At 39.0% G+C, this 12,500-nt stretch overlaps 2 protein-coding genes across 9 annotated transcripts in view; one reads left to right on the top strand and one right to left on the bottom strand.

The window, feature by feature from the left end:
* The window catches only part of nup205 (nucleoporin 205), a 45,406-nt gene extending 40,803 nt beyond the window's left edge, over nt 1-4,603 (top strand). For both annotated transcript variants that reach the window (XM_059335178.1, XM_059335177.1), the window contains exons 39-42: nt 2,942-3,071; nt 3,263-3,391; nt 3,829-3,905; nt 4,035-4,603. In XM_059335178.1, coding sequence (XP_059191161.1) covers nt 2,942-3,071; nt 3,263-3,391; nt 3,829-3,905; nt 4,035-4,187 — 489 coding nt within the window. In that variant the 3' untranslated portion in view covers nt 4,188-4,603. The remainder of the gene's footprint in view (nt 1-2,941; nt 3,072-3,262; nt 3,392-3,828; nt 3,906-4,034) is intronic.
* Nucleotides 4,604-4,937: 334 nt separating this feature from the next.
* The window catches only part of fgd4a (FYVE, RhoGEF and PH domain containing 4a), a 94,380-nt gene continuing 86,817 nt past the window's right edge, over nt 4,938-12,500 (bottom strand). For all 7 annotated transcript variants that reach the window (XM_059335181.1, XM_059335183.1, XM_059335179.1 and 4 more), the window contains 3 exons: nt 11,041-11,178; nt 10,760-10,900; nt 4,938-8,180 (listed from right to left, as the gene is read on the bottom strand). In XM_059335181.1, the coding sequence (XP_059191164.1) occupies nt 7,911-8,180; nt 10,760-10,900; nt 11,041-11,178 (549 nt within the window). In that variant the 3' untranslated portion in view covers nt 4,938-7,910. The remainder of the gene's footprint in view (nt 8,181-10,759; nt 10,901-11,040; nt 11,179-12,500) is intronic.

The raw sequence follows: 12,500 nt of genomic DNA, 5'->3' as shown, positions 1-12,500 counted from the left end.
CATCCCACCTTCATCCACCATCCTATTAAAAACAAAACATAAACTGAGGAACTGAGGAAACACTGGAGGCAGGTTAGAAATAAATTAGATAAAGGATAAAGTAAGATAAAATAAAATAAGATAAAAAGATATATATAATAATAATAAAAAACTAGGACTGCGCGCAGTACTGAACGGGCCCTCGCAGTACATGCGTGTCGGGGCATGCTGCCGTCGGCGTGTGTGCGTTACAGGGGCCAGTCTATACGACCCCTATAAATTTCATTGCCTTAAGTCTTATGGTCTGGGCACAGTGGCACTCATTGAATTAAACTGCCGCCAGAGCGCCACCTAGGGGTCGATCAATAATATCTTCAAGGGTTATCCTCAGGAGGGCATTGACAATAAGTATACCAAGGTGTTTTGGTGTTAATCCGACCAACCATTGTGCTCGGGGTAGGTGTAAAACATAATACTTGCTGTAGCCAGCAGGGGGCGCTATGACTGTGTGTAAGTATTGACATGTGGGTGTGTCCCGGGATGGACCCTAATCACGTGTGTGAAATTTGGGACAGATTGGACAATGTATGGGGAAGTTATACAGTCTCGTGTGTTATGGCGAGACGCCATATGTTGCAGCCATGCCACGCCCACAGTGTGACATGCAGTAAAGATTTATATAAATTTTGTTCCCAAAGGCCTTGTGATGGTACTGACCAAGTTTGAAGTCAATTAGATAAAATCTGTAGGAGGAGTTCGTTAAATTATGCGAGCTGGAAATTGGCAAAAACGATGACAAGTGCGATATTCAAACCAAGATGGCGGACTTCCGGTTGGGTTTGAGGTATGGGTCCAAGAGGCTTTTTGGTGCGTCTCCACATGAAGCATGTGTGTACTAAATTTCGTGTCTCTACGTGAAACCTAGTGCAAGGGCTAAGTATAAAACAAGTTACTTGCTGTTGCCAGCAGGGGGCGCTATGACTGTGTGTCAATATTGACACATGGGTGTGTCCCGGGCTGGACCCTAATCACGTGTGTGAAATTTGGGACAGATTGGACAATGTATGGTCAAGTTATACAGTCTCGTGTGTCATGGCGAGACGCCATATTTTGCCGTCATGCCACGCCCACATAGTGTGACCGTCGGTAAAGATTTATACAACTTTTGATCCCAAAAGCCTTGTGATGGTACTGACCAAGTTTGAAGAGAATTGGATGAAATCTGTAGGAGGAGTTCGTTAAATTATGCGAGGTGGAAATTGGCAAAAACGATGACAAGTGCGATATTCAAACCAAGATGGCGGACTTCCGGTTGGGTTTGAGGTATGGGTCCAAGAGGCTTTTTGGTGCGTCTCCACATGAAGCATGTGTGTACTAAATTTCGTGTCTCTACGTGAAACCTAGTGCAAGGGCTAAGTATAAAACAAGTTACTTGCTGTTGCCAGCAGGGGGCGCTATGACTGTGTGTCAATATTGACACATGGGTGTGTCCCGGGCTGGACCCTAATCACGTGTGTGAAATTTGGGACAGATTGGACAATGTATGGTCAAGTTATACAGTCTCGTGTGTCATGGCGAGACGCCATATTTTGCCGTCATGCCACGCCCACATAGTGTGACCGTCGGTAAAGATTTATACAACTTTTGATCCCAAAAGCCTTGTGATGGTACTGACCAAGTTTGAAGAGAATTGGATGAAATCTGTAGGAGGAGTTCGTTAAATTATGCGAGGTGGAAATTGGCAAAAACGATGACAAGTGCGATATTCAAACCAAGATGGCGGACTTCCGGTTGGGTTTGAGGTATGGGTCCAAGAGGCTTTTTGGTGCGTCTCCACATGAAGCATGTGTGTACTAAATTTCGTGTCTCTACGTGAAACCTAGTGCAAGGGCTAAGTATAAAACAAGTTACTTGCTGTTGCCAGCAGGGGGCGCTATGACTGTGTGTCAATATTGACACATGGGTGTGTCCCGGGCTGGACCCTAATCACGTGTGTGAAATTTGGGACAGATTGGACAATGTATGGTCAAGTTATACAGTCTCGTGTGTCATGGCGAGACGCCATATTTTGCCGTCATGCCACGCCCACATAGTGTGACCGTCGGTAAAGATTTATACAACTTTTGATCCCAAAAGCCTTGTGATGGTACTGACCAAGTTTGAAGAGAATTGGATGAAATCTGTAGGAGGAGTTCGTTAAATTATGCGAGGTGGAAATGGGCCAAAACAGCAGGAAACGCCATTTTCGATCCAAGATGGCCGACTTCCTGTACGTTTTAGTGTATGGGTTCTCAAGACTTTTTGGTGCGACTTCCCATGATACATGTATGTCCCAAATTTCGTGTCTCTACAACATTCCTGTGCGAGGGGCTGAATTTTCTTTACTTTCAAGGGGGCGCTGTTGAGTCATTTTGCCACGCCCATTCCCGCGACCATTAGATTACGTAAATTTCAGCGGAGATTTATGTGTATTCCAAATTTGATGGGGTTTTGAATATGATAAAGGCGTTTTGCAGGCGATTCATTTGGGAGAAGCGGAAGAATAATAATAATAGACGGACCAATTACAATAGGGTCCTCGCACCGTTAGTGCTCGGTCCCTGATAAAATGTAAAAGTCAATCATGACAATGGAAAGTGTGTGTATATATATATATATACATATATATATATATATATACATATATATATATAAATTATTATAAATATATATTTTATATATATATATATATATATATATATATATATAAATAAAAGAGAAGATGTAATAACACTAAGATGCATGAGCGTTGCTCTTAAAAATATGAAGCGTCTCTGATGCCCTCAAGTCTTCAGGTCTTCAGGGAGGCTGTTCCACAGACGTGGACCACAGTGAAAACACAGCTTGTTTATTTTTTTTGCACCGTTTTGGCTCCTCTGTGTATTGTCTTCAGTTCTAACCACAGACTTCTTCTTCTCTGTAGCTGTGCCAAGGCCTGGTGTCAGGCCCAGGAGGGGTGGAGAAGATCTCATCAGTCCAGAGGAGTTTGCTGGCCAAGAGACGGCTGGTCCAGCTGATCAACAACAGAGCCAAGCTGCTGGCCCTCTGCTCCTGTATCCTTTGGCCTTTTGCAGGCACAATACATGACTACAAGTGCTTTTTTATTACCCCTTATTTCAGCACACTACAATTAAAAATGGACTTGCATAGCCATTGTTGTATATTTATTTATCTTCAATAAGTTACACATAAATATAACACATCAGGAAATGCTGTGACTTGCCTTGACCAGCCTCGTCCTCAGATGTTATCGAGACGTGTTTGTTTGTGTTGTGGCGCCACCTGGAGTACTACCTGTTGCATTGTACTCCCACCGACCCCAAGGACTCCCTGATGCCTGGAGCCAGTCTGTTCAGATCTCGCCTCACAGATGGTGAGAACATGTGACAGATAGTGAAGATGCTGAATTGAGTAAATATAGCTTGACTGCAATCAATTAATTTTTATATAAATAAATAAAAATAAATAATATAAATACACTTTTAAAATAAATCTTAAAACCCATTTTTATTCACTGGCTTTTAACTCAACATGAGCCTTTGCTCTGTTTTATTTTTTGTTTTTATTTGTTCTTTGTGGTTTTTTAAAATTAAGATGAATTTTAAAATTGAGATTAATTTTAAAACCCACTTTTATTTACTGTTTTTTGTTTTACCCAGCATGAGACTCGCATTGTTTTTGCTTGTTCTTTGTTTTTATTGTTTTTATTGTTGGTCTGTCCTGCCATGTACAGCACTTTGTATCAGCTAACGCTGTCTTAAAGGGCTCTATAAATAAAGTTGATTTGATTTAAATATTTGTGATTTCCAGACTCATTCGGCGGGTTGCAGGCAAGTGGAGGGCGTGTCCTTGGTCTATCTCGAGTCAGCCAGCAAGACCTGGACCTGGTAAGAAATGGGACATGGGGGCACACCGAGCATGATGTCGTCGACACTTTGATGCTCTGGCAATCATCCTGTTTGTCTGTTTACATATGTGTTACCTACAATATCCCTGATCCGTCTGTCCTGTCTCAGCTGAAGAGCGACATGGCTGCAGGTTTCGGAGAGGCTCTGCAGAGGAAGCTGCTGGAGGTGGAGGGTTTATACAGCCAGGTCCGCTCCCGCTACACCTTCATCCAGGCCCTCGTTCGCAGGATCCGTGGCCTGCTCCGACAGCCTAAAAGCTGAGAGAGAGACACACACACACACACACACACACACAAATACAAAGACTGTCCAAGACTCAAATTCTCAGTTTGATGTTGACTCATTCTGCCAAGCAACACCAGAAAAAAAACTACCAAGGATGTCAACTTCGTCAGTTCACGTGTTCTGGCGACATCACTCCTGTTCACTGAGCTGTGGCAGCTTGAATACTGTGGGATGTAAACACAACCCAGCACGTGGTGCGTTCTGTTTGACTAATCCTAATTATGTTTGACTAACACTGCAAGGACCGTTTTTCAAAGAAATGAGAAAAAGTAACTTTGCAGTACACACTTGTGAAATTTTTACCTGTTAAGAGAATTTGATATGCTTTTGTTGGTCTGATCTTTCTTTTGTTTTTTCTTTCGTGAAAATAAACATTTTCTAAATCTGTTAAATACTTTTGTAATGTCTAAACCAGACAGCAAACCACCTCAACCACACCAGTTATTAACATAATATATAGTTTTCAGTGTGTATGACAAAAAAAAAAGTTTTTCCTCTTGACATTCTCACTTCACCTATTTATATCTGCATGTTCAGGATGACTCATTTTGAAAAACTTCTTATCAGAAGCAAAACGAGGAACAGAAACCAGACGTTTGTTTGTGAAAGTAGCATCTCAGTGATGGACGTGACCAGAGGCGTCGGACTGGTTTGACTTACTATGAAAACACATTATAGTAAGTCATGCAAGCAGCAACATAAAGTCACAAACACGCTAGATCCACATAAATTTAATCTCCTTTTATTTTCTTTGAAGGTACACTTTATAAGACTGTAAAGTGCGTAGATTCTCACACCTTTGGGGAGGGGATGAGAGGACATAAAAATCTGGATATACATTCAGATGTTACAGATAGGGAAGTTTTGTGCTCTTGTTTTTTTTTTTAACTTGAATACTTTAAAGAGAAGGAGTTCTGAGGGGGGAGACAGAGAACAAACAGAACCGTGTGAATGAACACAGTCCAGTCCAGTCTGAAGAACGGAAGTGACACATCTGAGTTAGTTTAAAAACATCTGCTCTCAGGAAAAATAAGATCTACCTACTGCGCTTCTTAGTTGACAGTCGGGGAACAAATTTGTGCTACTTTTAACAGATCATGCTTGTCATACTCTATAAATTACTTTAAATAATAAAAATGAATTACAGCATTAAAAGCACATTTACAATTCTCGCACCAGCTTGCTTTATCTATGATTGTTCTGCGTTTGCATCTAAACAGAAAACCTGAAGCTCCCTGTTCATCTCATCTCATCATGGTGCAAGTTTGGAACATGAATGAGTATCATCCATGATCGCAGCGTGTCATTTTAGGACAAACAGCACTGTCCAGATGTGTGGCAATACGTATCGTGAGACCATAGAGATTTGTGAACTTATTTTGGCAGTTTGACTTTTAGTACGTACTGCAGCTGTACGTACTGTTGCATACTGCATCATTACATTGCGCCTTGAACTGTGATCCTCCTTCTTATGTACAGGTGCATCTGAATAAATTAGAAAATTACTGAAACTAAATTTCCAGTAGTTCAAGTCAAATAGACACAACCAAGTATTGAGTCGTATAGATGGACATTAAATTGGTCTTTTGAAATATTCAAATTTTTTAAGAGACTGAATTTTAGGTCTTCATTAAATGAAAACCCCTAATCATTATAATTATAATACATTAAATAAATTAAGACATTAAATGTTTCATTATGCATGTAATGGATCTACATAATGTGGTATTTCCACTTTTTGAATTTAATTACTGACATAAATAATAGGGGTGTGCATTGGCACTGCCCTCACAATTCGATTCGATTACGATTCACCAGGTAACGATTCGATTCAATTCGATTCTGCGATGCATCACAATTATACTGCACACAACAAGGGACATTTTTCGTCAGTCATGAGGCAATACAAGCAGTCAGATAGGCCTAATAACAACAGATTATTTTAAACTGGAGTTGGAGTTTAAAACCGTGTTAAACTCCAAACTAGCAACAGAGCAATTGCCCCCACAACTTTCCACTGGAGGCCAGAAAATAAACATAATCGATTATGGCACTTTGCCGCATCGATGCTGAATCCTGCATGCCCCGCATTGCGATGCATCGCCAAATCGATTATTGTTGACACCACTAATAAATAAACTTTTCTATGATATTCTAATTTATTATGATGCACCTATATATGCTGCGCAGAGGATTGTGGGTCAGATTAGCCAGAAAAGAACGAAAGCCAGAAAGTTTACATACTGCAAAACGTAACAGGATCCAGTTGGACATGGTGGTATTTTTCTCATACTGCATTTGACATACGAGGCAGCTGTTGTAAATCTTTTTCTGGCTACTGAACAGTTTGTTTCTACTAAGATAGCTGTACCTGATCTTATACATAACAGTCAGTTAACTTGTCTCAGAGTGCTTCGTCCTTTGTTGCTCTATAGGGAGCTGTCTAAAGTCTGAGTAAATGTCTGCTATGACATCATCAGTTATCTTGAGTAAGGCTTGAAAAGTACTATATCACAATACGTATTGCCATTACAATACAAAAACTCTTAGGACAATTGATTTCTTCCATGGTCAGCTGCCTATATATTTACAGGAGCATTGTGTAGGATATAGGGGGATCTATTGGGTGAAATTAAATCTAATATTTTTTATTATTATTATTATTTCATTAGTGTACAAACACCTGAAAGTAAGAATTGTGTTTTTGTAAGCTTAGAATGAGCCCTTCATCCACGACAGGACTTTTTGCTTTTTTTTACATTACCCGAAGCCCACCGTAGGTTCTCCTACATGATTGGAAAGGGAGGGGTGAGCAGTTGCAATCTACAACTGCACCACTAGATGCCACTAAATCCTACACACTGCTCCTTTACAACTGTTTTGATTAGCAAACTAGTTCCTTTGCATCAAAGAAAACACTATAGGACAGTTGCAACCATTTGCAAAGCAGACAGATCAGCCAACATGCATTCAGAATTTGATTAGCATTTAGACAGTTGATGAATTTTCACTGAGGGATGAATGTGGGAGGTGAGAACAGTCATTCTCCAACCACATGATCATTTTCCCAGTTTTGGATCCATCTTCTCAAGCAAAGAAAAGACAGAATACTTCAAATACTTTATATCATACTTAGATGTTTTCTATGTTATCAAAACAAAGTTTGGGATTGATTTATGTACATAAAAACACAATTGTTCCTTTCTGAAAAGAAAACAAAAACATTTATACTGTACAGGTACACAGAGTTGAGTTACAGCACCAGCAGACTTAGTTTGCTGCTGCTTTGATTCACATCCTGTACGGGCCGCTGTGTAAGTCTGTGGTGGTCCACTGGCTCAAGAGGAGCTGACAGGTTAAAAGTCTATGAGGGCTGACTTTGGGCTGTCCTTTATAGTGCCTGTTTGAGGGAAGTCGATCAGTCCTGAGGCCACTCTGCTCTAGTGTTGATTGCACCAGACTGGTCCTTTTAGTAATCCAGCACAGCTTTAGCAGTGAATCAGAAGTTCTTGTGTGGGTTTATGAGAAAATCCAGGAAGAAACCCCGGAAACAGGAGAGTGGCAAGGGAAGGCAGCTTATCCAGAACTGATTGTTCCACTTTGTCTTTAAGAGTCGAGGCCAGCACGGAGAGTGCAGCACACATGCTGCACGTCTTACTTGAGCAATCCAACAGCAGTTAGCGTGTAGAAAACACACCTTTATGAGCTATCAGTACCCGCTTCTTGTGTGTTGTTGTTGTCCATCATGTTGGCGGTGCCGCCGTTGGTCTCGGGGCATTCTGGCATCTCCCCCAGCACCGCCACGCGGATCACTTTCAGCCAGCGCTGCTTCAGCTCCTCGTTTTCAGCAGCAAAGTTGTGGATGGATTTGGATTGAGAGAGGCGGAAGGTGGCCGGGGGGTCGGTGGGCCGGGCGCTGTCCTCCACAGAGTAGCCCAGGAGGGGGATGGTAGACTGGGCCTTCACATCCTGAGGAGAACATGAGGGTTAACTGTAATGCAGGGGTGTCAAACTCAAATACACAATGGGCCAAAATTCAAAAATTGAATAAAATCGCGGGCCAACATTGAACAAATAAACCTTTTAATATACACTACCGGTCAAAAGTTTTAGAACACCCCAATTTTTCCATTTTTTTATTGAAATTCAAGCAGTTCAAGTCAAATGAACAGCTTGAAAGGGTACAAAGGTAAGTGGTGAACTGCCAGAGGTAAATAAAAAAAGGTAAGCTTAACCAAAACTGAAAAATAAGGTACATTTCAGAATTATACAAGTAGGCCTTTTTCAGGGAACAAGAAATGGGTTAACAACTTAACTCTATGGAGTCTTGGGCTATTTTGTCCATTTTTGAATTCTTTTCATGTCTTTGTCAGTCTTTTTGTGTCTTTTTTTGGTAATTTTGTGTCTTTTGGTGTCTTTTTTTTTGTCATTTTGTGTCTTTTTTTGGGCATTTTGTGTCTTTTTTTAGTCCTTTAGTCCAACATAAAATGTGATTTTGAATTTTTTTTACTTTCAAAACACTATCATGCTCAATAAAGAATTTTAAATGTTGCAAATGTGCATTAATTTCAGAGTACACTGAGACATTAAACTGCATCATTTTCAATTAAATTCTGGAAAAGCTGGTGTGTTCTAAAACTTTTGACCGGTAGTGTATACCAAACATGTTTTGCTTTAACATTAAATATGGAACCAGCAACGCTTATAAACATACAATATATAACTAAATTGTGCAGACATGCAAAATCAAAAATCAAATAAAAAACACATCAATGTCATTAATTTACAATAATAATATAATAATTTGGTATTGCCTCGCGGGCCAAATAAAATTACACTGCGGGCCAAATTTGGCACCCCTGCTGTAATGGATCAATTTTAAATTCATAACCTCAACTAAATGTTTATTAGAGGCGGGGGGAAAATTGATACGGTGTAGGTACCAGATCGGCTCGGGGTCCTTCGCCTGTTGATTACGTCACACAGTATGATTGGCTGTACGCTGAAATGGGAGTACAATGTACAACGGACAGATGTGATTGGCTGTACGTCATGGCTGTAGTCATAGCAACGCTTGCCTGTGGCGAAACCAACGTTCAAGTTTTGTGTATTTGTGTACTAAGCAGCAGTAAACTGCTTTTTATTTTGAGTATAAAGGTGTGGTATGTGGACTCCTGTAAATGTACATAAAATATGAGAATAATTGTGTTTCTGTTGGATATTTGTGTGTGTATATATAGATAAATACACACACAGACAAGTGAAAAATAGCTTAAAAGTATGTATGTGTGTGTCTGTCTGTCTGTCTAAAGTGGAAAGCCTTGCTGTAGCGTTTTGTGTGACGTAATCAGCAGCAGACGAAGGACCCCGAGCCAATCTGGTACCTACAACGGCATAGTATCGAGAAACTTTGCGTGGCAATATTATATCGATTCATGGACACCAAGTATCCATATTTAGCGTTTATTTAATGGTAGTATTTTGACAGTTTGTTTTTTTTGGAGGCCGTAATAGGCTATATATACTGATAGAAATATACTGGAGACACTGGTATTGTATAAAATTAGAAGATCTAAAGAATCTATGCTGCCCTACAAAGCAAAAAGGCAGTAACTGCATTTTTGGTCCAAAATGAGTTATTATCATTTTCATGACATTCAAGGCATCCTTTGTTATGTGACAAAACATCTTATCTCAAATGTGTGTCGTTTTGGAGAAAAATGGTAGTCGTTTGTACAGTAACTGCAAAAAGCCCTAGTGAAAGAAAGCAAGAGTACAGTAACATCCATTACTGTATTCTTGTTATGTTTTACCTGACAAAAAAATAACCGTGTTGCTGCGCAGTGAAGTTACTGTTTCCATGGTAACACACACAGCTGATTTTGTGGCATCCTCACGAAAAATTATTTTATTTATTGTTTGTTTTATTTTGGAGAATCTATACTGCCTTTTTCCTTGGTATGGTGCCACGTTTTTGGTAAGTAATACAAAGCAAGAATACAGTAACTGCAAAATAGGGTTAAAATATAAAATCAAATATGAGGATTGATATGTACAAAGAATAAGCTAATATAAAGTAACAAAACAGCCACATGTCCAATAATCTACCTGCAACTACTTAGTCTGGATTACAGGATAACTTTAAAGTCATTTTTCTCAGTTCTGCACTCTGCGTAGTTACTGCCTTTTTGCTTTGTAGGGCAGTATAGGCACCATGAACGTCATGATATCGTGTCGGGAAACTGCAAAGTTCTGATTGTTTTAGCTACATGAGCACGTTTGTGACTCTGTTGCAACTTTATTTCACGGACACAGCCGTATCGAAGCTATACAGAGCAGTGAGTTAAGAAATTGTTGCAATTCTTGTCTCCCATACATGTTTGATATCAGTTATTTAGTCTTATTTGACAAAACAATTACTGATTTAATTTAATTTTGTGGGCACCAAACGCAGTTTAACAGTTAAATCGTTAAAATATTATATCGTGACTCAAGTATCAGGATAAAATCGTATCGCTCATCTGGTGTTTATGTTCTTGGGTCTTTACCTGTGGAGCTCCGTAGAGATAGAGCACCAGACACTCTTTCTCTGGGATGACGCACCAAACCTTCTGCCAGGGTTTGTTCTTCTCACAGTACTGCAGGAAGCCGCACATGATGCTGCTGCCGGAGAACTGAGCCGCCTCGATCTGCACAGGGAGCACAAATTGGCTTAAGATAAGATCAATAAAGCAACGCCAGCTTAAAATGGATTAAGTGACATCCGTATAACAATTTTGTCCTTATTTATAAAATTCCAGCACGTATTTATTCATGCATCAGTCTTTACCTCCAGGATGCCCTTCCTCTTGCCCTCGGCGACTCTTTCTCCGTTCAGGATGGAGAAACAGTCTCTGCAGACTTTGTTCATCTTGTTGCCATCGTATTCAAGCGCCACCTTGTTGTCTGAACATTTCCAGCACACCACCTGCAAGAAAGAAGACGAGAAGAAAGACAATTACAGTAAGAGTTAATACCATAATATACCATGAATTCTTTTTAATGACCAGCAGGGGGCGACAACTGGTTGAGAAAAGAAGTATGATTGTATTTTATTTTTTTACACCCTTTATCAGGCAAAGAACTACATGGTAACTTCAGGTAATATTTTGAGAAAAAAATTGCAAATTTACTAGATTAAAGTGGCAAATCTACAAGAAAAAATGTCGCAGATTTAAGAGATTTAAAGTGGCAAATCTGTGCGAAAAAAGTTGCGGATTTATGAGAAAAAAGTGAGGAAAAAAGCAACTTTTTTCCCCCAAATTCGCCACTTTAATCTCGTAAACTTTTTTCTCAAAATATTATTTTCGTATGTTTTTTTTACACATTTTGGCAGTATGTATTATCCTCCAATATTCTCTAGGGTTGAAATTTGGAATTTGTATTTCAATGATTGCCCTATTAAGGGTTAAAGTGGTGAATCTGGGAGAAAAAAAGTTGCGTTTTTCCCACTTTTTTCCAGTAAATATGCAACTTTTTCGCGCAGATATGCCACTTTAAATCTCTTAAATCTGCAACTTTTTTTCTTGTAGATTCGCGACTTCAATCTAGTAAATTTGCAACTTTTTTTCTCGAAATATTACCTGAAGTTACCAAATATAGTTCCTTGTCTGATAAAGGGTTAACTTCTATTTCTGCTGAATATTCAGGGTAAACATCTAACAGTTTAGTTTTTAGATAAATAGATAATAGATAGATAGATAATAGATAAATACCTCTATGAATGGAGAGATAGCGAAATTATAATACTGATAAAAATGCAGGTACAAAAAGATTTGATAACATAATAATAATAATAAAAGAGATGAAACAATATAATTAAGATTTAAATTAAAGCAAAAAATGTAATCCAAAAAAATACAAAATAATCAACCTTACCTACCATGTTTTACTGAAAGCCAATTCCATTATTAATTATCATTAATAAATGATTGTTTCATTAATTGATTAAATTACATAGTTAACCTTAAACTATCACTTCTTTCAAAAAAAGAAGGAATTCTTTAAGCATAATTTAATTTAATTTGACTATTAAATAATTAATATAAAAGAATCATTGGGAGCATTGTGCCTTTGATTGGTAGCAGAACGGGTAGAGGTTAAAAATAAAACGAGTGTCTCAGAGCTCTAAAAACAAGTTTCAGACAGTGTGACGATAACATGTAAGATTCTCCCTGACTGAGGCTCCGTTTACATGATGACGGTCTGAACAGAAGACGCAAAAGTGGTGTTGCGTCTTCACTTTTTATT

The sequence above is a fragment of the Centropristis striata genome, chromosome 6 (assembly GCF_030273125.1).
Source record: "Centropristis striata isolate RG_2023a ecotype Rhode Island chromosome 6, C.striata_1.0, whole genome shotgun sequence".
In the NCBI taxonomy this organism is placed as follows: Eukaryota; Metazoa; Chordata; class Actinopteri; order Perciformes; family Serranidae; genus Centropristis; species Centropristis striata.
This window is presented reverse-complemented; position numbering and strand designations above follow the sequence as displayed.